This window comes from Falco naumanni, chromosome 5 (genome assembly GCF_017639655.2).
Source record: "Falco naumanni isolate bFalNau1 chromosome 5, bFalNau1.pat, whole genome shotgun sequence".
NCBI lineage: Eukaryota > Metazoa > Chordata > Aves > Falconiformes > Falconidae > Falco > Falco naumanni.
In genome coordinates this window covers 46,672,012-46,695,711 of record NC_054058.1, presented here as the reverse complement: position 1 = coordinate 46,695,711, position 23,700 = coordinate 46,672,012, and the positions used below count along the sequence as shown (strand labels likewise).

At 38.5% G+C, this 23,700-nt stretch overlaps 1 protein-coding gene across 9 annotated transcripts in view; it reads left to right on the top strand.

The window, feature by feature from the left end:
• The window catches only part of ANKS1B (ankyrin repeat and sterile alpha motif domain containing 1B), a 441,782-nt gene extending 419,207 nt beyond the window's left edge, over positions 1–22,575 (top strand). For 5 of the 9 annotated variants that reach the window (XM_040595966.1, XM_040595963.1, XM_040595962.1 and 2 more), the window contains 4 exons: positions 8,597–8,683; positions 13,300–13,437; positions 19,276–19,443; positions 20,649–22,575. In XM_040595966.1, coding sequence (XP_040451900.1) covers positions 8,597–8,683; positions 13,300–13,437; positions 19,276–19,443; positions 20,649–20,759 — 504 coding nt within the window. In that variant the 3' untranslated portion in view covers positions 20,760–22,575. The remainder of the gene's footprint in view (positions 1–8,596; positions 8,684–13,299; positions 13,438–19,275; positions 19,444–20,648) is intronic. The other 4 variants (XM_040595970.1, XM_040595969.1, XM_040595964.1 and 1 more) reach the window with 2 other exon arrangements.
• Positions 22,576–23,700: the final 1,125 nt, after the last annotated feature.

Genomic DNA, 23,700 nt, shown 5'->3' with positions numbered 1-23,700 from the left:
CCGTAGTAGCATATGACCACGTCAGTACGTTGACTGAACTAGGAAGCTTACCATCAAAAAAGTCTCTCTAAATACTTTGTAGCCACTTTAGGATTTTTTTTAAGTAATTTGGCGATTTTAAATTATATACCTGAGAAATTAAGTGTTTGAAAACAAATTTAATTCAAAGTACAATTTTTCTGTAAAAATAATGGAGTTGCACTAGTAGTCTATAGTGCCATACAGGGCACATATAGTACAGTGACAGGTTTTATATACATTTATTTTTTACATTGTCTTTTGAAATCATTGTGCTGTGAGAATGTTTGTTTTCTGGTTTGAGGTGTTTTTTTATTGCAAAGAACTTTGAATATAACAGTTTTTTAATCAGGATTTCATCTGTTCTTTCTACGTAGTCCTTTTAATCATATTCCTATTCAAGTCAGAAGTGAAAAACATTGACTTAATGGGAACAGATTATTATTTTAGCATAAGTTTCTCAGTGAAAAAAAATGTATCTTTTTTCCAAAACGTTCTCTCTCTGGTTGTGTTCTGAAAGTTGGTGTCTGTGAATTGGGAGTCCAGGTTGTTCTGTCATCCTGAAGTTTTGCTGTGATATTCATTATTGTATTTAAGTACCACTGAGTTGTCATTGAAAATGTGGCTTCTTTTATAGTAACATTTTACTTTGTATGTACTGAAAGGGACATTTCACTTACAAATCAGTGAAAAGCTAGATATATTATTTGACTAATACATCATAGATTATTTGACTGCTTCTCAGGTACTGAATTCTGTCCGCTTGTCTAGTGTCTTTAGAGTCAGTACGATTTTTACATAGGGTTGTACTGACGTGACAGCAACATTTTTTAATTTTAGTATTTTATTTGGTTTTCCATTTATATATTGCAAATCTATAGCCTGCTGCAATCTGAAACATGTTACGGGGAGTACATCACATGTAACCTCGTACAATGTTGAGGTCCTTCCCTGCAATTTTTTAGTCTTTCTGGAGTCAGCCACATGCTGGTTTTTAAGAAGTATGTATGAAAATCAGGTACCTAATTTTTCCGTCATTGTGGCTTTAGATTCTCCATCTTCAACCTAATGCTGCTCAAAAAAGTTTTAATATTCACTGGTTGTCTTCTAGTCGGCAGATGCACATGGACAAAAGAAGCCTATCAGTGAAAAAATATCTTAATCTTCCTTAATTATTCATAGATACAGAGAAACAACAAAAATGACATGTATGCTGACTGCAGATCCCTCACTGTTAGTTGTAGATGCTTCCCGTGCTTTCAGTTATTGCAGTTGATGGTTTTGTTTCTTAAGCGAAGTGTCATGTGGATATCCCTCATGTCCCTCCACAGAGGGGCTTACAGCAGCCTTCTCCTCTTACAGCTTAAGAGTGAAGGGAGATCCTAAATCTTCTATAATGTAGTAAAAAAACCCACACAAAACACCCAAACCAAACAAAAAGAACCCCAAAACCTACGAACCTCTGACTTAATAACTCCTCTTGGCTATCCACAGTGCTTCTCAGCATTGTGTAGCAGTGTGCTCCAGGAGCAGGGCAGATGATGGATTTGTTTGGGGAAAATCCTGCAGATGAATAGATTGAGCTCAGCATGGGGGTCAAGGTTATACATGCGTTTTGTTCTCACCCAAATTGCCGGCTCTTGCAGCCATCCAAAATTATGAGTATTTGGCAAGGACTCTGCCTATTAGAGGAATTATATTTTATTTTTCCATTCACATATTTGCACTCTAAGGATGGATTTATATTTTATGGTTTCCTATTTGTTTCCAGCTATTTTCTCTCACAAACTCCCTCTGCAGTCGACAGCACTGTATCCTTATCTCCATTCCCCACCTGCTGTAAACTGACCTTTGCTACTTGGAGATTAAATCTTGCTGTCCTGGCCAGAATAGATTTATTAATTATATTTGAGAGATACCTGCAAGAACTTAAGAGTTTTCATCTTTCTCAGCATGAAATAAGAAATATTGGCAGTTGTGTTTTCAATCAGATTATTTCAAATCACCATAGGAACACAAAAGTGAGAATAAAATTAGTTTACATCAAAATTTTAAAAAAGTTTAACGTTTAATTTGAATTAAGAAGAGACTTGTTCTCCATGGTGGACTCCATCTGGCATTAACACATCTGAATTCTTTGACCAGGTAGGAAGGGGCCACTTTTACTGGCATGAGCACAGCAGAGCAGCAAGGTAGACTTTTTTCTTTGCAGTGATGTTAAATCACTGATGTTGCATACACCAATTGCATCAAACCAATCAGATATTTATTGCAGCAGTAGACAACTTAGATTTTGTTCTTGAATCCTGCCAACTTCCTGAATATTATTTATCTTTCTTAAAGGTTTTCTTGTTAGAAAAGAGGTTCTTACATTTCAAGTCAAAGTTCTGGGGAAACAGCAACGTAATTCTGTTCACAAAGCAGGTGTTTAAATGTCTTGCTGACTTAAGACCAAAATGTCAAAGTTGGAATTGTTACAAAATCTGCTTCTCATATGTCAAGAGAGGAAGATGAAGCAGAGTTGAGTCTTTCACTGAAAACAGGCAGGATCTGGGGCATTCCTTCCTCATTTCTTCTTACATAAAGACAGCAGACCTGGATAAAGATGGCAGTCTCCCTTTCTACTCTTCAATCTCCATTTAATTTCTCCCGCAAAAGCAGAAGTGTCCTCCACAGGCCCGCTAGTGAAACTAGTCAGGCAAATACCATGTCAGGATCAAATACTGTATGTGAGAATTTAGATTCTTTGGTCTCTGTTCTCTTGGGACTTGTAGCTCTGTCTCTCTCACTGACCACTGCTCTGGGAGGGCCTGCAGTGGAACGGGCATGTGGATATTACTCCAAAGGAAAACTAAGTGGTGGGAGGTCTTAAAAATGTTCAGTACTTACGCACATGCACATCCACATCATGTCATCCCTTGTTCTTCAGAGAGTTGCATGCGTGTCCTTGAACTCTGTGTCTGAAAGGAATCCGGAGTGCAGAAGGGATGTGCTGGCCTTTCAGCAGCAGATGTGTGTGTACAGATACTGCAAAAGCAAAAAACCTCTCATTCTCAAGTAGATGAGTTGCAGGTGCATCCCCAGTGCAATGTTCATATTAATGATGTAGCTTGGAGGCATCCACTAATTGTAGAGAAGTAAACAGTCTTGTACCACAGGGATTACAGATGCTTTCTTATTCCAAGAAGTATTAAATTATGTCAGTGATGCATTTTTAAGCCTTTTTGACTGAGAGAAGTTAGTAAATATTTGTTACAAGGCAGATTGTAGTTTCAAAATTGGCTTCAAAGCTAACTGGTCAAATGTGAACTTTGACTTTTTATTTCAATTTCATCTCATGCATGATATAGTTAAAGGGATTCACTCAAAAAGAACTGTTTAATGAGGCTTTGTACACCTTAAATAAGTAACAGACTTACAGGTATGATAGTAGGTGGTGCCAGTACCTGTTTTGAAATGTGCAGTCTGATGCTATTTGGGATTAGTTGCTACTGGTGTGGGAAAATGTTCAGATACTCATAGTAAAGTGGATTCTAGTACATAATTGAATAGTAAAATTGCCAGCCACAGTCTTTAGAGAGCTATTAAAAAGCAGTATAAGACAGAATTAGCAGATTAATTTGGAAAAGTAAAAAGCAACATGAAAACTTAAGATTTTACAGGCTCATAAACTTGTACTCAGAATTTATATACGGAATTGTTAGTGACTTGTCATAGTTGAGTAATGTCTTTTTACTGTGTATTTGCAAGATCAAGTATAATTACATATGCAGTTAAACCTAAAAATGAATGATTTCGTTTTGGCCACTGTATGAAAGCTGAGTTATCCAGTTATAAAGGTGTATACGTAAGTACATTAAAAATGGTCAGCGTGGCAAAGTACAAGTCCAGTGTATCCTATTTCCTCTTGCCAGGAGATAAATAGATGAGATGAAAGCATTTTGAGGGGGCCGAATTACACCACGTGCTATAGCATATCAACTGAGTTTGTGAAGCTTCTTACTTGGACGCCATTATACATGTGCTCCTGAATTTCTTACTCAGCCATTTTGTGTGTGCACACTGCAGGGGTATTCAAAAGTGTTGGACTAGTGCTCTCAGTTCTGCACAGAACAAGGTATTGCAGTAGAATCCTGTCTTGAAAAGGTTAAAGGCCCTTTAGGGTTATAGGTTTTTTATTTGCATGCATTTGCTTTTTAAAACTGAACAGCTAGTTTATATTGCTTTATTCATAGAACAAAGTCCACTGCCTCTTCAGCCATTGTTACTTAACTTGATTTGTTGGGCACACTGGCTGGATAGATCTCAAATTAGTTGGATTTTAGTTTATATTCTAATTAAATGTCTAGCAGTTCTACACAGCCTTTAACTGAAAATCAAAATACAGGTGGAAATGCTTTACCCACTTAAGAAAATTTGTAGTACTATACAATGGAAATCTGGTTAAGAGTCTGCTTGCAAGTATAGTGCTTTTTCAGTGAAACTAAAGAAAAAGCATAAACAAGATGAGAAGCAAGCTTGCACCCTCTCCCTCTCTATCTCTCTGGCACCATTGCTCTTGCATCCCTTTACAACCAGTTTCAAAAGGCAGAATTGGGAGCAGCCCTGTCCAAGGCTGTTCACGGCTTTGGCACAGTCCTGCTTAATGGCAGCAGTGGGTTCAGATGCAAATTCAGAAGGGTATTAAATCCAGACCTTTACTGTAAAAACAAGCACTGTAATAACTAGGCAATTATGCAGAAGGTGCCTTCCACCTCCTTCCACTGGATGGGTCCCCATTCTGGATGCTGAGGGGATGAACCAGCTCCATCACAGCAGCTGCAACAGAACACAGGCAAGGCTGCTCTTCCTGATATTCTGAAGAAGAGGCGGCTCTATGTCTTTTGGGGGAATCTGGGGAAGCTGAACTTATGTCACATTAGATTGAGGATGGTGATGCTTTCTTCCATCTTCCTGTTGTCTGCAGTCAAGCCTGCCTTATGGCTCTTGAATGACACATGGCCTACTTTCACATAGTCATCTGCCTGTCTGGTAGGAAGTATTTCAAAAGTGGGACCAAAGCTCAGACTCTATAGCATTGCAGACTGTGCAGCAGTAAGACTCCTCGCTACAGGAGTAGTGCACTTGAGACAGGGCCTGCACATCTGTCCTTATGTAGGTGACCAGCTGATCAGAGACAGGCGCTGGCAGCAAGCCTAGAATACGCTTGCTGTTCATCCAGATGATTCTCCTGAAGAAGTGTATTAAAACAGAGCCAAAGTTACAGTCAGAAATGATGGAGTTCTTAGGAACTACGACCAGTTCCAGGCTAGTGAGCACTTGCCCAAAGACAGGGTCCTGTCACTGTGATTGCTTCTACATGAGATAAAATCTAATCCTGCTACTATGGCATGAACATGCCTTGGAGCATTAGACCATATGTCGGCATGCACATGACATCCAATGCCAGCCTTCAGCTGTGGCTCCTATGACTTTGGCTCAAGTCCATACGCTTCCCATAGAGGCACCAGATGGACAAGAATATTTTGTCATCTCATCATGTCCTCACAGAGCTGATATGGTGGCTAGAACCTGAAAAGCCCAAGGAAAGGGAATACTGACTCCTGTGTCCCATCTTCTTCTCAGATTCTGGGCACAGGCACAGGCAGAGATGCCCACTTGGCTTGCACACAGGTGTGAAATGTCTGACCATGAAAGCTGTGGGACTTAATCTCAACATCCTAGAATGTAGAGCCAAAGCACTTACAGTGCCCAAGCGAATGGTATTCATATAGTATCTCTGAAAACTTACGTTACACATTCTGGCAGCCACCTCCTCCATTAAAAAGAAAGGAATGACAAGCAAATAGTATGAGCTCACCACGACAACTCAGAACAGTCTGGAAAATGCTTGGAAATAATAGTCATATAATGGACTTCAGGTACTGTATCACTGAGGGTCAAGCAGGGAGAATCAAGCTGTGTGTTTTTCACGATGGCACTATCATAATAACAAAGGGTGTTATTCCATTGCCCAAGTGTTTGTTCCAGTGGGGGTACAAGTGCAGAATTGTTTCCCCAAATCATGTTTCTGCACGGGACTGCAGCTTCCAGAATAACTTTGCACAAATCCTGGGGTTTGTATGGATTGCAGCCTGATAAGGGACATCTGCTCCTTACCAGCTGAGACAGTTTGGCTTAATAAATTACAAATGTCCATCAGTCTCTGATTCATTTCCTAATTTGCCAGCTGTAATTTAATAGTATCTTGATTAGTTATTTCACTCAGATACAGTCTTCTGGCAGGTCACGACCTCGATTAAATACTAAAGGTCAAGTCTGCTCTAGACAAACCCAGATGAACATGGAGCAGATAAGGAAGATGATTAAATTACAAACTACTGGTCTAGATGAAAGAGGACTCCCAGATAGTGCAAAGCAGCCTTGCCACCAGGAAGCTTCACCTTTATGGCAAGTGGAAAACAATGCAAATTAGACCAAGAAAGCTAAAATAAATGAACTTAGTAGCCATGTTTGCATAGTGTGTTGGAGGAGGAGAGGAATTCTGCTGCTAAGGAGGCGAGGAAGGAGATAATTACAATAATCAAAATGGGAGACAAAGAGCTCCTGAGATAGCTGTTGGGATAGAAAGAAAGGACAAAACTTGGATGATTGCTGGGTTGGCAGATGATTAAAGTGATGTTGTCATATTTGTGAATATTTTGTCTGGTTATGAGCATATGTGAGGTATATTGCTTGTTATTCTGATAGTTGTATGTACTGCAGCTTCCATACAGTCACTGTCATGCTTTCTGTGCATTGAACTTGAATTTTATGAGAAGGCTTATCTGAGATCCGTTATAGTGACACACACCCATGTATGTACGTCCTCTGCCTGTGGCAGGGATACTGTTTCTTTCTCCAGTCAGTTCAGAGACATGCAGATCGGTTTAGTGTCTTTCTTCAGATTTTGTTAGATTCTTCAGGATGTTTTACCATCCTTTTTTTAAAAGTGCCTAGCGTTCTGGGTGAAAGAAGCTTTCTTGGGATAAATTGACACTTGATTGTCATCATGAGTCTCTTGACATTTGATACTGGGAGATGCAACGGTTCTGTCTGTACACGGGTGGGGGGGGCTCCACTGGAAACTTTAATTATAAGTTTTAGCCTTTGTGGCACAGACACTAATTGCAGAACATAGCTGGATCTGTAGCTTCAATTTTGATGCTGGCAAAAATGGAGTCTCATTTGATTTTGGAAGGAACAAGATCTGATAAGGGGACTTGATTATGGGGGGGTTTCTTTTAAGCTTTTGGTTTGTTCCCACGGGTTAGCATTACCTATTTTTCAGACGTATTTTTTCAGATGCAGCCTGTGTTTTCAAGCTTGTGTCTGTAATGTTTTGTTTTTCTTGAAGAATACAAACCCACCACTGCTACTTTTGTTCAGCTGCTCTAATTACCTTTCTAGGTGCCAGTTCTGGGCCTTTCAGTGTGTTCACACTCTCACTCTATGTGCTGATATTTCTTCATATTTAGCTATAGCTGAACTTACTCCTTTCAAAAAATATTTGACTGATCTCTGCGATTGTTTGCAGATATTCCCATGAACGGGTGTTCTCTGGATGTTACCTACTTTATTTATCTAAAATAGGTTTGTATAGGATAATCTAGTACGTCATGGCCTTCTGCCTTAAAAGAATTCAGATCAGCTATAGACTGTCACACCATATTTGGGGTTTTGTTTGGTTGGTTTTGTGGTGGTTTTACTAAATTTAATCTGTAAACTAATCAACAGGTTTTCCTGCGGAAAACTTAAATCTGTCCCAAATATTCACGCAGTCTGTTCAGCAGGAAGTCTTTGCTGCAGCCATCACACTGAAGGCACACAGAAGTAGACTAGCATAAAGGAAAAAAATAGCCTCATAGGAAGACACGAACTGTAGGTAGGAGAACCTGGCACTGAGGGAATACAGAATAAGCCTCCGTGCTAATTCATGTGTAACGCAGCTTCTAGTAGCAGCTGCACTCGAAGAAGTGCAGACGGTCAGACATGACAAGATACAGCGTTGGACTGACAGATTGACTGGCAGGCCTAGAGGGCTGCAGGGATACCTCATGTTCACAAATACAACTGCAAGAAGGGGAGAGTGTGAAATATTTCTAAATAACAACTAATTGCAGCAAAGAAACAGTATGATGAGAAGTACCGCACTGTTGCTTTTTACAGCTGGGAAGGGCAGCAAGAGGGGGGGGGAGGCAGCAATGAATGGGGCATTTCAGATAGATGTGTGTCTTAAACACGCATGCTTTGGGAAACTCCTGGTCTTTTTAAGCCTAGCAAACTTATTTCGTTCTCTTACCATTATGCTAGGAAAAAGGAGAATTTTTTCCATCCTCACAACAAACTGTAAAGCTCCTTTTAGTTTTGTAACTACAAGGCAGCTGTTTCAAAAGCCCAGAGTATAGTCAGCTCAAGAAAAGGTCAAATATTTGGATAAGTACCTTTTGTTTAATTTACATATTTTGTCAGAAGAAGAGAGAGAGCACTGTTCTTGCAATGCAACACAACTCTAATAACATCTTTATTTTGATTTCAGAAGTCTACAGAACAAATGAAGAAAGTACCAACCATTGTCCTGTCTGTCTCTTACAAGGGAGTTAAATTTATTGATGCAACAAATAAGGTATGTGCGATTTTTCAATATTAGCTTTTATTTCTCACAAATAGGAATACCTATGAGGCTGACTCTGTTAAGAGCACCAGACCAGAGAAGGGACAGAGATGCACCTTGTGTTTTCCTCTTTTTTTCTCTTCTCTCCAAAATGCATGTAATGTCATTGTCATTCTCCAGAAACTCTTTAAGTGAAGCAGCTTTAATGACTCATTTGGAGAACATTGTGTCCAACCTTCTGCCATTAGAAGGCGAGCTTATCACAAAAGACATTTGGCAGGGAGCCTCTGTGGAATCCTTTACCATATTCTTCCTTATACAGTTCCTTAAATATGCAGAATATAGATATAGATACAGATATCTGTTCATTAATACAATCTTGGCCCAAAAAAAATTAGATGTCTCAATGAAGAATAAAGGTGTAAGGTTTTATCCAGGGCCAGCCATTGTAAGAATAAGAAACAAGAGCCTTGAATATCCTTTTCAAATGTCATAGCCTCTCTGAGAGCTGTTTTCCTGGTACTAGCCATTTGAGTCCCTGAATTGCAGCAGCTTCTTAACAGTTGCTATTCCATATTTTTTTCATCTTCCTGTGTGGCAATGCCCTGTGCTTTGTTTCTTACATTTTAAAATACATCCAACATCTATTTAAAAAAAAATAAAATTAAAAAAAGCAGAAATTGAGAGATCTGAGAACACAGTGATGGATAGAGCAATGGGTTATTGCTTGGCCAAAGTAGAACGTACAAGCTGTGTGAGCAGAAGTAAAGTAATGCATGAATTTCTCTTCTTTGGAAGTCTAAAATGGCAAAATGCAGTCCATACTAATGCTTGCACATGAATAAGAAACCAAATTTTCTGTTATGTGACTAAAACTCTCTAAGCAATATAAAAAATAAATCTGACAACCCAGCTACTTGACCAGGTTAATAATGGATATAACTGCTTTGTGTTGCTGAACATTCAGACCACATGATGCATCTAACTCAGGATCCATCAAACTTGCCAAATCAGTGACACTTTAAAGGCATTTAACTAGAACTGGCTTTTAAGTGAAGGAACGAAAGCAGATTTTTGAGCTTCTGCTAGAGTTTGGAAGCCATATCTAGGGTTACAAGATGGCATGAAAGAAAACCAGAGGTGAAATTACTGTTATGTCACGTCTGGCATATTTGCCAGAGCAGAGAGGCCAGGGGTTCCTGTCGGCTCATTTCACTTCCGTTGATTCAAAACTGAGCTTTTACAACCGTCAGTTCCTTTATGTTCTTTGATGTGCAGGGCATAAATCAGGACATGGTAATGCTATGAACTCTTAACTTGGATAAGGATGTTTTCAGCCCTTAAATCTCCTCTGTAGGGCAAAGAATGTAACTGCAATGTCCTTAGGTTTACCAAAATAATCAGGAAAACAAAAGGAGCTTCCAGTATCTCGTTGTACAGTGCATGTAATCTTACTTAAGATGGAAACTTGAAAAAAGTTTGTCAAATTGCATTAGGTGGCTCTAGAGCAGTCCCACTGAAATCTTATGCCTAGTAGTGCAATAGATGTATTTGATGGAGGTAAATAATGCCACAGTCCTCTGTGTTTTTTCTCAAGTGGTAGATTGCTTTCTCTCCAGTTCAAATCTGCACTGCCTTTCCCTTCTGTAAAAACCAGGTAATAGCCTGCAACTCTCCCAGGAGCATTGTTTTCATCCTTGTCCACAGTGTGCTGTACCCAATTCCTTCAAGACCCAAAACAGATTAGCACTAAGGTGAGATCCTGTTCAGACTTGCACTGCTTCCGTATAAGCTTATAGTTGACAGCGCTGGGCACCACTTAGCAATAAATGCATACTTTTTAATGACAAAAATAGCTAGCAGTTTTGTGCTTGAAAACTCAGCTCTCATGGCTGTTCATCCTTTTCCTTTATGCCACCAAGCTAAGAATTTGTATTCCAAGTCGTAGCAGGCAAAGCTTCAGGTGACAAAGGGGCCCTGGCCTCATTCCACAACAGCTCTTTCAGTGGCACCTTGAAGCTTGGCATGACACCACTTTGACATGACGCCATTTCTTTGCAAGTGAGGCCAGAAAGAAATTGCTGCTTAGGAAGAAGCAGACTTGCAGAATTTTCTCGTGGGTCACAGATAACCCTGACTTTGGGATGATTTCTGTCGAGGGGGGCGGGACTGGCTGACAGAAGATAGGCAAGCAGAAGAAATGCTTAGCAAAAAACTGATTTCTCCAAGGTATTCCCTTGGCAGAACCAGAACCGACTTTCAGCTTCCCTGCTTTTTAAGAAGCGCCGGAGGTTTCTCTCGCCAAACTGAGTGACAGTTTTTAGAATGACGACTGTACAGTGTTAAGTCAGCGTCTGAGGAGCGTACCCAGAACAGCAAGCTGATTCATAGTAGTGTAATTTGTACAGAATAAGACTATGGGTCAACTGGAGTAGTGACCCTAGGAAACAGTAAACACATGCACTTGAAAACACATTAATTTTTAAAGGAGATCACAGAGTATATCCTATAAAAGTTAGGGAAAACATGTTTAATTTCACTACTAATTTTAATCCAGAAGATTTAGTTTAGGTATACTTTATTTTATTCAAAACAAACTTGATATGGGAATGTTTCCAAACCTCACTTGGTTTAAAGTTAAAACATTAAAATAATCTCCGTGAGTATTGTCTCAAGTGCAGAGCTCCGTGTCAACCCCAGGTCACCTAGGGTTCAGAATAGCAGAGGTCTTTTCACATACACTGCATAAATTCAGGTGATTACTTTGTGGCTCATGATTTGGCATAAATACTTCACATGATTTTAAGATGTTCCAAGCTTTAATTCTTTGTGCTTTCTAAACTACAGTGTTGCCAGTACAACATCAATGACTGTATTACAGCTATATCTGTGGATATCTAAATCCCTGCGTTTGGTATAATTGTAATTCTCATGAAAATCTTTATTGAGGGTAAAGGTTATCAATTTGGGAATAAAGAAAATAAAACGCTTAAAATAATGTAAAAAGCCAGTGGTTGTTAAGTAGAGATTATATGTGTCATTAAACATTGGCATATATTGAAACATAAGTACTGGTTTTGTCATTTTTATGAATAGTGCATTAAACAGAACTAATCAAGTATGTTGCAACAATTTAAGATTAAGAGGATTATTTCATTTCTTCAGTAACAGTTTCCTTATCTTGGTTTTTCCATAATTTGCAATTTGGAATGCTTTTTATTAAGATTTTTCCTAAGCCATGATTTCTTCAATTACATATATTAATATGTCTTTTTGAAAACTTGACACATGCGTGCAAAGGGGAAGTTTGCCACTTAGCGAATGAAAGAAGATATGGCAAAGCATCTTAAGTGACTTAGTTGCATATATTTCCTGTTCTTTAAAAAAAAAAAAAAAAAAAGGGGGGGGGGGGGAGGGGAGGAAAGGAAGTGGGAAGGAAAAGAGAACGGTGAGGGAAAACCGGCGCTGCTCAGAGACTGTTTTAGCTTGTACAGATGCCACTGAGGCAGCAGCAAACGGCAGCTCTGTGAGGGACTGGGACCTACAGGTGTCACGTGTTCTGTGGTGCAGTAGCGATGTTACGCTGCAGCAGGCTCGTTCACTTCAGGGTTTTGTGGAAAAGCCAGAGCTACAGCCAGCAGGGCCACAATTCAGAAAAGTGTGTAAGCTAACGGCTAAGTAAATTCATATTCAATGAATCATTCTTCTGTTTAAATAAATGATTTGAAACGCGTGTGTTGCTGAAGCAAGGCCTAATCATAAGCCACTCTGCAGTGTCTTCTTCTCTGGCTTCATGGTTCCTTTGGCCTGAACACAATAATTACATGTCAGCAATTTATGTAATGAATATTCATAATTTTCTCCAAAGCTTTAAGACAGCTTTTTTTTATTTCATTGGACAGACATGCGCCACCTTTCTCTCAATTGTATGCTATAGCTTACATTGGCTGTTGCAAGTAGTGTTGCTTGGTGCATGAATGGTTTCATTCTTCTACATCTCTCTTACAGGGTGCTGTTGTCATTAAGTGGAGAAAAGTTGCCAGATCCTCCTGTAGTTACCTTTTTACTAAGCAGAAGCCTTTCAAGAGCTCAGGGTTTCAATTATAAGTGATGTTTGATTTTTTTTTTCTCTAGAAGAAGTGTAGCTGAAATTTGTCAAACACCACATGCAAAAGCCTGGATGTTGAGCCTGTTGGGTTTCACCAAATCCTGTCTGGCAGTAGACTGAAACAGTGTCATGTAGTGATCATTATACAGAAAAACAGCAGCATCGTAAGATGCTTGTATAGTGCTTTGAAACTGTATTTGTAGCTGTATTCCAGGAAAGATGTCTCTTTGTCATAGGATGCTGAATCAACTGTACAGAACTCAAGCAGACTGACAGAGAAGACTCTAGAATGTCGTTTCCTACCAGATTATTGGCAATTTTAAATATCATTGGAGAGGATCAAAATTCCAATAACCTGTGTAAGACCACACACATGGGGATGTATTAAATCTCTTCTTACTAAGAAACTTCAGAAATACTTCAGTACAGCTGATGAACATAAATGCAAATCTAAACCCACACCTTTTATGGCTCTTCTAAATTTAATTCAGAAACTGATTGAAATATTTTTTTTAAACAGAATATTATCGCTGAACATGAAATCCGTAACATTTCCTGTGCTGCACAAGACCCTGAAGACCTTTCTACATTTGCGTACATCACTAAAGACTTGAAGACTAATCACCACTACTGCCATGTATTCACTGCGTTTGATGTGGTCAGTTTATAGAAGATTCTTCATTTAATAGTTCATTGTAATAGTAATAGTTCTTTAGTTCTGTTAGAACGTTTTCAGCGTATATATGGTGATGAAGGAAAGGTATTGTTCATTTACCACATGAAAAGACTAATCTACTATGGGATAGTAAAAGGATATTTCTGTAGAAAAGCAAAGATTTTCTTTGTAATTTATCTCATTTCCCATCTGAAATAACTCACCTCTGTAATCTTAAGCTGTTGCCTATAAACTTAGCAAGTAGCTTTTCATACAAGTCTTGGCATGTAATTCTTCTAAAGGTAAGCTATAGCCTTCCACGAAGTTTGTAACAAGTTTGGCCACCCATTTTGAAGTCTCGGCGCACACCAAATAAGCAAATCAGAACTGCATTAATATGCATTACATACAGCGCTCAATCCTGGTAAGAGGTAGGTTCAGAAAACAGCTTCAACGAAGTCTGCAAAGGCATCCTGCATTTTTGACTGCATTGTACTGCCTGTGCAGTCAAGGAAGGATGGATTTGGTGATGTCCAGCCTTTTGGCTTTTACCCTCGTGTGTCCATCCAGTGCCAGCCAACAAGGGGTGAGAGGGTTGGACAGTACCTTGTGGGGGGGCCCTTTGAGCCTGGACATATCCCACCTTCATGAAGCAAATGTGGGCTGCTTTTTGGACCAGAGGTCAGATGTTACCACCACAAGTGATTTCTTCAGATTTCTGACCCTGCTGTTCCATGACTTCTAGTGTTTCAGTGTTAAGCTGAATCAGTCCCAATAACTTAAACATTTCTCTAAATATTGTTTAGACTTCAATACATTGTATTACATAAACTGGAAAACTGAAGCTTCCTGTGCAAATATTTAGAGAATGCATGAAAAGTTTTGTATTTACTTTAACCAGAGAACCAAAAGACTTACAGACCTGACAGAGACCACACAGGTAGCTAGTTACAAATCTCAGGAGGTCCTAGGAATATTTGGCTACCACACTGAATCTGAAAGATTTGAATCATCTGTGATAACAGAGATCTGTGCATTGTCCTTCCTGTGTTCCTGTGTAAGAGTTTACCCCTGTATAGTCAACAGATTATTATTACTAGATGGTCCCTCTGTTCTGCTCTGTTCTCCTCTCTGTCACATCAGTGGGAGTTTTAGTTTAACAAATAATGCAGATATGGAATTTGGGGAAATTTTATTTTAGCAGCACCTGTACCTTTTCAAAAAGATTGCCTTTATTTTGAAAATAGCAAATTAATGCTTTCATTCTTACTTGTTCCAAATTTTTTCTCTAAAAATCTCAAGAATGTTATTTCAGACAAGTCCTTGCAGCTCCTGTTATTTTGGTGGGAAATGACTAAGTTCTTCCTATATTTATGCTTCTCAGATGGTAAAGCACAGACTACTAGTGTTTTAAGAAATCATGACCACATATCAATTCATTAGTCATGCTGTTTTCAGCTAAATTTGGTGAAATAATAAGTAGTGGTTCTAATGTTTCGGACTAAGAGAGCTTATTGTCCAGAACTGTCACAAGTACTTGCCCTTTAAGCACAAGAGAAATTTAAGATGCTATTAAAACTTAAAGAGTAGTTAAAGAAAAAATATTTTAATATAAAGTGTATGAATTCTCGAAACATGCTTACATTAATATAAGTAAGTTAAAAAGAGGTGTCGTAACTGAGGCATTGTATTTGGAACTGGGGAAGTAGTCAACATTGCAGAATAATAGCACATAGGAGAGTTTAAATAACAAGATGTAGAGGAAGTAAGTTAGAAGGAATTTTAGCATTTTGGTTCAGTGGTTCTGTTGTATAGATTCTCTGCTGACATTTTAGTGTCCACAGGGAGTAAAAAAAAAAATTCAAAATTCTGTTAAAAATAGATAGACCATGGTCAACAAGATGTTACATTGTATAGATTTTAGTGATAAGTGAATCAACTGAAATTAGACTGAGTGAGGCTATTATTTCTCCCAAACCATTTAAATACTTCTTAATGGCTTCAAAGTACTGCAGTTTCATTTATAGTTTTAATAATCAAGCACAGACATAGACCCAGGTACAGCAGATGAAATTAATTTTCTCTTTGCTTTGCAAAGAAAGAACAGTGAACCAGGAATAATTACAACATTTTGCTCACTTCTCATATCTTAGGAGGATAGTTTCATACTCCAAACACTTTAAAATGAATGTTTTAAGCAATACAGAAACTTTAATGTCTAACCGTCTTAACTTAGTTTTCTCCTGCACCATTATTCTCAGCGGGGTGTTACCTACTCAGATATTCTTTTTTTGTGTTGCGTTATTTCTCAGGATCGAGCATTTTTGATGCCAGTACAAGCTTCATAAAAAATAGCTGGTTATTCAGAACGTAGGCATAGAGTAAATCAAATTTTCTATTTGAAGTCTAACACTTATATTAGTCTGATCTTGCTAATAGAAACAATCCTGCCCATTTGTCAGTGGACAGAAGTCCAGTCGTTTAAGCAAAATAACATTTCAAATGTAGAAACCCACAATAAGGTGTAAAAAAGGTGTATCTTAGATCATACGTATTATGATAATGCAATATATGCAATGGTATGCCAAAAATTTTGCTCTTTTATGGCCTTCAGTTTCTCATGAAATGTGAGCAAGAACAATTTTTTTGCAGATAGGAAAGCGTTTTAGTGTAGCGACATGTCAACTAGCAACATTACTGATACTATTTAGGAGTGACCGTACATGTAACGTGTCTACTCAGAGTTAAAATTCTATAATCAATATTGCAAAAACATGAGAATTAATTAAAGAATATTGAAGGGGACAAGATTTGGGGGGAAAAAAAAAGAGTATTTATTGCTCAATATTTGAAATTCACTTCACTCTCATTCACTTATAAAGCAGCCCTAAAATTACCAGTGAAGGATTCCCTCTGGAGAAACAAACCATCATAACAGTTCCTATACCAAATTCTAGTTCGTATATGGGAGACATTCAAAGTAATTTCCATCAGATATTCCTTCATTGCCCAATGCACCTTTGAACAGAAGACAACCAGCAGTAAAAAGAGTCAGTTAAAATGTAAGAAAACAATTCGCCACTTTAATAGGTTGGCTGAGTTAAAGCAGCTAAAGAATCCTGACTCAGACTTGCACTGAGGCATTGAATTGTAACATTACATGGCAAACAAGGCAATTGACCTCAATTTTTCATCTCCCAGAAATTGTTGCTTAAAGGCATTAGCTTACTCGCTTTCCTTCTCTGCTGTGCCAAGCAAGGAACGGGATTGTAGCAGCCTCAGAAGCACCGTGGTCCTAAAAAGTTTTGCCTCCTTCCTAAGGAGCTTGATGGGGCGCTGTAAGGGTCTATGTCTTCTGCAGTGACCAGGGGGTCTACAACTTTTGTGCTAAGCATCTTTTAGGGAGGCTAACCCGTTTCCTCCCTTTTGTGCCACACGTTAAAAAAGTCAAATAGTCTCCTCGCTCGGTCAGAAGAATTTCTACGACTGATTTTGTAGTTTGGTTTTCCACCCCCATCCCCAAGGAAATCCTGCTCTTACCTCTCCATTATAGCTCCGGCAAGAATCCATACCAACTCTAATCCTCATAGTCCTCTCCCAGTAATACAGGTGAGAACTCCCTCACACCAAACTACTTTACTTCTGGCTTTTTTTGAAATACAGTTTTTCATGTAGCTTTTATTAAATTTTACAAGGTACCATTTTAAAGTCCTCCTTGCCTCCACTTGCAGACTTCACCGAGGCTCTACCGCAGTACACAATGTATGACATTTATGTACAAATTACGGTTCAGTTTATATTTTGAATATTGAACAGAATAGTAAATGTTTTGGTTTATTTGCTATATTTCAAATATTTAATAACCATGGAAACATTTACATGTTTCCCATGGCTGTCAGGCTCCTGGCAGGCGTATATTTTTTCATTATACAGACCACAAAAGAAAACAAATTATCGTGGCTTCAGACAGGGTGCAGGACCCAGACTAGATTTATGGCTCAGCACGGCAAACCCTTTGCTTGTCTCCATCCTTATCTCAGAGCTTTTCAGGCCTGTCTCTCGGTGACATTTTGTATGCCACACTGGATGGTGCATTTTGTCAGTCCCACTGGTATGACAGCCTGCATTTTCTCCAAGTCATTACTACACTCTGTCCTGTTGATGTATTCCTTAGTAATAATAATATCCACTGTAGACAATCCCATGATGATGTAGTACACTATCTTACTGTCACGACAGCTGATTAAGATGCCTTTAGAATAATATGCTTGTCCTACTAATAGGCATGCTCCGTTTCAAATAATACTATTCTGTACATTTTTAACAATTACATTCTGTTGGTCTCAATTCCATAACCAGCGCTCTGCTGCAAGCAGGGCACTTCGTAATAGTCTCTTTAGTCTTTCATTTATTACTCCACTGGCAAACTGCATCTTCAAGTGTTTCTCGGTCCTGGCCAGTTCCCTTAAGCTAAAGGGGAGACAATGTGGAGACTACTGCTATCAAATCAGGCAGACATTTTTATTGGGGAAGCTATGAAACCTTGGCTAGCTTGCTGTTGTGACTGCAGTCATACCAGCTGAGAGCGTATCCCCAGTGGGGGAGTATTGTTTTCTGTCTGACCTAACACAGACCAGAGCTGGCACCTTTATAAGAAGCTCTTACAATGAGCCAAATATGCTGAATTTAGCCTGTACTATCTCCACATACATATGTGATAACAAAGGGATGGAATTTCTTCATGACTACAGTGAAATTATTGGGTAGGGCATGAAATAAAATGCTTATCCTTTTAACTGTATTTTAACAATTGAAGGGCAGATAATGTACTTTCAAGTGTCTTGCATTGCTTTTTGGCTTATTGCAAGCTCAGTAGTTAGACTTGACTAGCTAAAGAGGTATCTTATTTAAAATCATATTAGAAACATGGGAGTTTTAAGGGATCACCTACATCTATGGGCTATAGAGGTTGAGGAAGGAGCGGGTAACTTCTGAATCACATCAAAGACTTATGAATTATTCTAAGGAGACTTTAGGACATGAGGAGGCAAACCTGCAGGCTTGCGTTTGGTCTGAAGGTGTTTAAAACATTATTGCAAAGTTAGCAGCCTAGAAATAGGCTCTGGTAGGAGCCTAGAAATAAATATACCAAAACAAGCCCACAAACCTGAAGAAAAATTACCATAGAAATTCACTTGCAGTTTAGGTTAAGGTCAAATTTGAAATTCACCGCTGCTTCTTCATTGACTGTACTGAAAAAAAATACTTATACTGACCCCCTGGTTCCTCATTTATGTTTTATAAGTGTTGCTGCATCCTCTTTCCATGCTGTTTGATGAGAGCAGAGAGCATCCCAAGGTGCACGCCTGGGGAAGCAGCACATCAGGCTGCTAGCTCTGGAGGAGGACAGGTCAGCAGAAGAGTTCTGAAATAGAGCAAGGCTGAATGTCAAATAGGTGTAGTAGTGCAAAATGAGTGGGATCTTGAGAGTAGCAGGTACAGGGTGAGCTGGGAAAGGAGGGGGGTGGGTGGCAGTTAATGTACTACTTCTAAAAAGAGGTGTCACATACTCAACCACTGCTGTTTTCATGTTTAGCGAGACAAGGTTTCCAAGGTTGTTAGAAGTCATTACTTTCAGTACAGTAAATTACATTTAGATTGTTCTTAATCAATAAGAAATCAAATGACGGATATAAATATTACAGAGACTAAGGAAGTTATTAAGCTGTGTGATTGTAATTTTATACATTACAAATCACTTCTGTAGAGTACTACGCCACTTCATGTATTTGACAGTAATTCAATCTCACTCCAATTTTAACTGTTTTTGTTTTGTTCCAGAATTTAGCTTATGAAATCATTCTTACACTAGGACAAGCATTTGAGGTGGCCTATCAGCTCGCACTACAAGCAAGAAAAGGGGGCCATTCTTCAACCCTCCCAGAAAGTTTTGAAAATAAACCCTCCAAACCTATTCCCAAACCACGTGTTAGTATTCGGAAGTCAGTGGTAAGTGGAAGGTAGTCATGCATGCAAAAAACCAAAATTCAGCTATACAGTTAAGAGCTGATATACTAGAAGCTGTATGAATAAATATACCTGTTGACTCAGAAATGCTCCATGTCCCACATGTGCCATCTCTGCTCCTCAGCCAGTCGGGCTGCCTCACTGCAGCACAGGCAGCTGTTTTGAACAACGGCTCATTTCAGATTCCTCCAGTTTAAGATGTTGCTTGGTTAGTGTTGTGCATATGTCTTTTATAGCAATTGAAGAGCTTTAATTGATTCAGTCTAATTCCAGCGTACTCTGCTTTTTTTAACTGCTGAGGATCACAGCCAATGCATCCCTCTCAAACTCTCCGGTTCCATGGACTTTCCTGATCTCTTATTGAGAAATAAAATCTTAACCAAACTTGTTTGGTACACGATCGCTACATATGTATCCTAATCAAATTACAAATCCAAATCAATTTACAATTATCTTGTCAGACCAAGCAACTTCTTTTCTTACCTTTTTTTTGGTTTTGCCCCTCCGCAGACCCTCCTGTTCCAAAACTAGTGTTCAATATATGTTTTCAGTGTCTTCTTTGGAATCCCAAACTCCAAAGAATCCAGGCTTATTGGAGCCTACATATTGAGTGTCTTTAAAGTGCCCTCCTGAATTGCACAGATGATAAATATTATTTTATGGTAGAGCTTTTTAAAAAAAAATAAATCACGAAAACTGTTTTAAATCAAATGAGAATAGAAGTACAGAGTGATCTGGGAGGGAAAGGGGAAAAATGATCACACACTGTATCATACTCACTGGCTATAAAGTGAGCAGCATACTCTGTGGTACTTAATTTTATCGGATGAGAGGAAGGGGAAAAAATGTATGACTGTACACTTTGTCATCCATTGCCACAGAATCTTCCTCCATAAAATTTTAAGAGCATTTCCCGATGCCATCATCTGTCTCAGTAGCAAAAGGACGTCGCAGGATCAAGCATGGCTTTGACGAACTATGATGCCCTGTAGCCTGGGGGTAGACACAGCTCTGGTCTAAACAGGAAAAAAGGGCAACCACGAGTACATGGGAGTGTAGACCACTGTTGTAGGACTTTGTTGATACAGGATTTGTTCTGTCTTCTGTTAGTTTAAAGAAAAAACTTCTGCTAGAAATGCTGTGCACAGAGATGGTAACCCGTCTGCGTGTTTGCATTTGTCTTAAAGCAGATAGATCCATCTGAACAAAAGACTCTTGCGAATCTACCATGGATTGTTGAACCTGGACAAGAAGCCAAAAGAGGCATTAATACCAAGTATGAAACTACAATTTTCTGATACAAAACTGTCCCCCTGTTCCTTGTTGTGCCTTGCACGCCAAGCAGTCACAGCACAGCCTTTCCTTTATGGCAACATTTCAATCCAGCAGAGAGGAAGACTGCACTGTATGAGTGGCCTTGTAACTAACAAAAAAGGCTGACAGTCATTTCTGGTGATGTTCTTCTTCCTGCAGCACTGACAGAAGAATGACACTATATGAAGACTTTTAAAATTACTGTCCACAAGAGGAGTGAGAAACCTTATTTTTCACACAGTTCTCCCTTGTGACTCTGCCACAGTGCTTTCTTTGATTTCTTATTTTAGAATTCTACTTTTTAAAAAAAAAAACAAAACAACAAAAGGTCTCTAAACTAACACTAATGCTGCCTATGAGTAGAATATTTGATCGGTTTTTTATTTAAATCTTGGCAGTTTTTAATTAAAATAGAACCAGAATTAATAAATAGAGTATTTGTGAAACCACTGAATTGATTAGTAATTCCTGTGTTGAATAAAGAACTCATTAAAGTGACAAGAAATTAGGCACCCTGATTTCTGTGTGCGCTGGTTTTATATGTAATCATTGGTGTCCTTTGATCCTCTACAGAAATAGGAACCTCTTGCATTGCAACAAAGGATCTGTTTTATGAATGGTTAGAAAAAGGTATTAATAATGCACAGAAAACATTTATTAGATATTTTTATGGAAGAGAAGTACTATAGGAAAACATATGAATATTTATGGAAGGAAGCCAGATTAATTATGACAAATATTGTTTATTTTAAAGTTAAGTAAACCACTGCTATTGCAGCATTATGAAAATCATGCGAGTTGCAGCATCAGTGCACTAGATGTTCTGTGTGATCAGTCTGGAATGAAAGTGGAATGGTCATTCTACTACACCTACATATAGTTTATGCAGTTCAACATTGCTATAGCCATGAATTCTACTAGTATTTTTAAAAATAAATCTCAGTGGTTCTAAAAAAAAAGTCAAAACCATGGATTTTGCTATCGAGATTTCTGTCACAGAAAGCTTGTTTGGAAGTGTGTTGATAAAATTCTACTGCAAAACATTTTCTACATAAAAACAGTGAGAAAAAGAAAAAAATTCCAAAGTAATAAAAATGTTTTCATGGAACAAAATAGTTAAGCATTTGTTTAATACTTGATTAAATAAGATTTGCTTACATTTTCTTTGAAGTGTTTTAATTTTTTTTAATGTCTGTGGAGTATTTGTATAATACCATGATGTATATTTATGTAGAACTGAAATTATAACAGTACAAATATCACTATAGGAGAAAAATGACATTTTAACGTATATTGTTCTATCCAGTCAAATTGTGAATCATTTTGAAGTTCATTATAGAGATATTGATAAATTGTGTGGTTGTCTTAATGTTTTTTTAATTATTATTTCATATCCAGCTGAGGTTTTCCGTTAGAATCATCAGTTGGTAAATTCCAAAAAATGGATAATTGAACTTGGTTTAAACCTGATAATTGTATATGGTTTAGTTAAACCTAATCATAGCGCTGAGTGATGACATACTTTTAATACAGTATTCAATTTACTTGAACAAAATAGTTCCTTGTACATAATTTTTGCCTATTCACTGTTGATATGTACGTAGTCAACTGACAGTAAAAAAATAACACTAAAAATATGGTACCAAAAGGAAAATTGTATAGGAGAACAGTAAATAGTAGCCTCACTGCAACAAATACTTATGTAAATATGCTTGGGCTTCCAGTTATAAATTTTGTAATTTTGTCATTTATTTATATCCTATAAAAGCACACAAAATAAAATGAAGTTGTACAGTCCCAGTACTCTGTGCATCATTTTATCGTTGCTAAAGGAAATGAGTGGCTTGATCCAAAGGATACTGAAATCAGTGAAAGGTCCTCCCCTCCCCTTTCCCTGATTTCATTGGGCGTTGGAACTTGCCCTGTGCAAACCCAGGCACTGCTGTGGAGACAGTTTTCGTTTAGAATGCAGATTTTGTTTACAGCTGGTAAATACTTCATACTTCAAAGTCCTCAATTAACTGGTTCTTTGGTGAACTACTGAACTGCTGACTTCCCAGGTTTAATTGCACCTTGTAAAGACTCGCACAGGGAGTTATGTTAAAACACATTCACTTCAGGCACCAAAAGTACAAAGTAGCCAGATTTTCAGGCTATAAAACTGGGGCACCTCTTTCGTAGCTGAGTGACCCCTAAAATTAAAGGATGAGATGGGAGCTGCAGCACAACTCTAAGCATAAGTGAGGGAAAGGAGTGAAACAACAAGAACTGGCAACTTTCAGGAAGAATTTGATCTAGGTTCATCAGAGGTGGCAAGCAGGCAAGGTGGCACAGTAAGCAGCTGAACTTGTTTGGGAGAGATAATTGGGGCAAAACAGACTGAGGATAGCTAGCAAGACTGATGAAAGATGAGACAGATGAAAGACTGGTGGGGCAGGGAATGAATATGAAGGGAAAAGTTTTGGGAGGCAGTGAGGCAGTGAAAAATTGGAGCCCCCACAGAGACATAAATTGAAACTGGAAGGAGCAATAAGAAGGCATAAGGCATTTCTGTATTTGCAGAAACCTGGGACTTAGCAGGACACATTTCCCTCACTAACTGATACCGGGGTAATCCAGTTGGAGAGAAGTCCATGGGGTCCCCTCTGGCATGGGACAGCGGTCCAGCATTCCTTTCTTCAGATCCAAAATGACCTCTACAAACCCACACTAACCCAAAGCCGTTGCCACTTGATCTTTCTTCCTGTTTGGTCAAGGTGACTTTCCATTCAAGTTCCTAGTACACTAGAAGTGTGTAGGCAGTAAGGGGACAATGGTCACTCTTAAAAGTGAGGGTAGGGAAAAAGCCAGGCACCTTCAAAAGATCAGATAGTGAGGAAAATTGCTATTCTTGACCTCTAACTCAAGGTAAGATGGCAGCAGAGA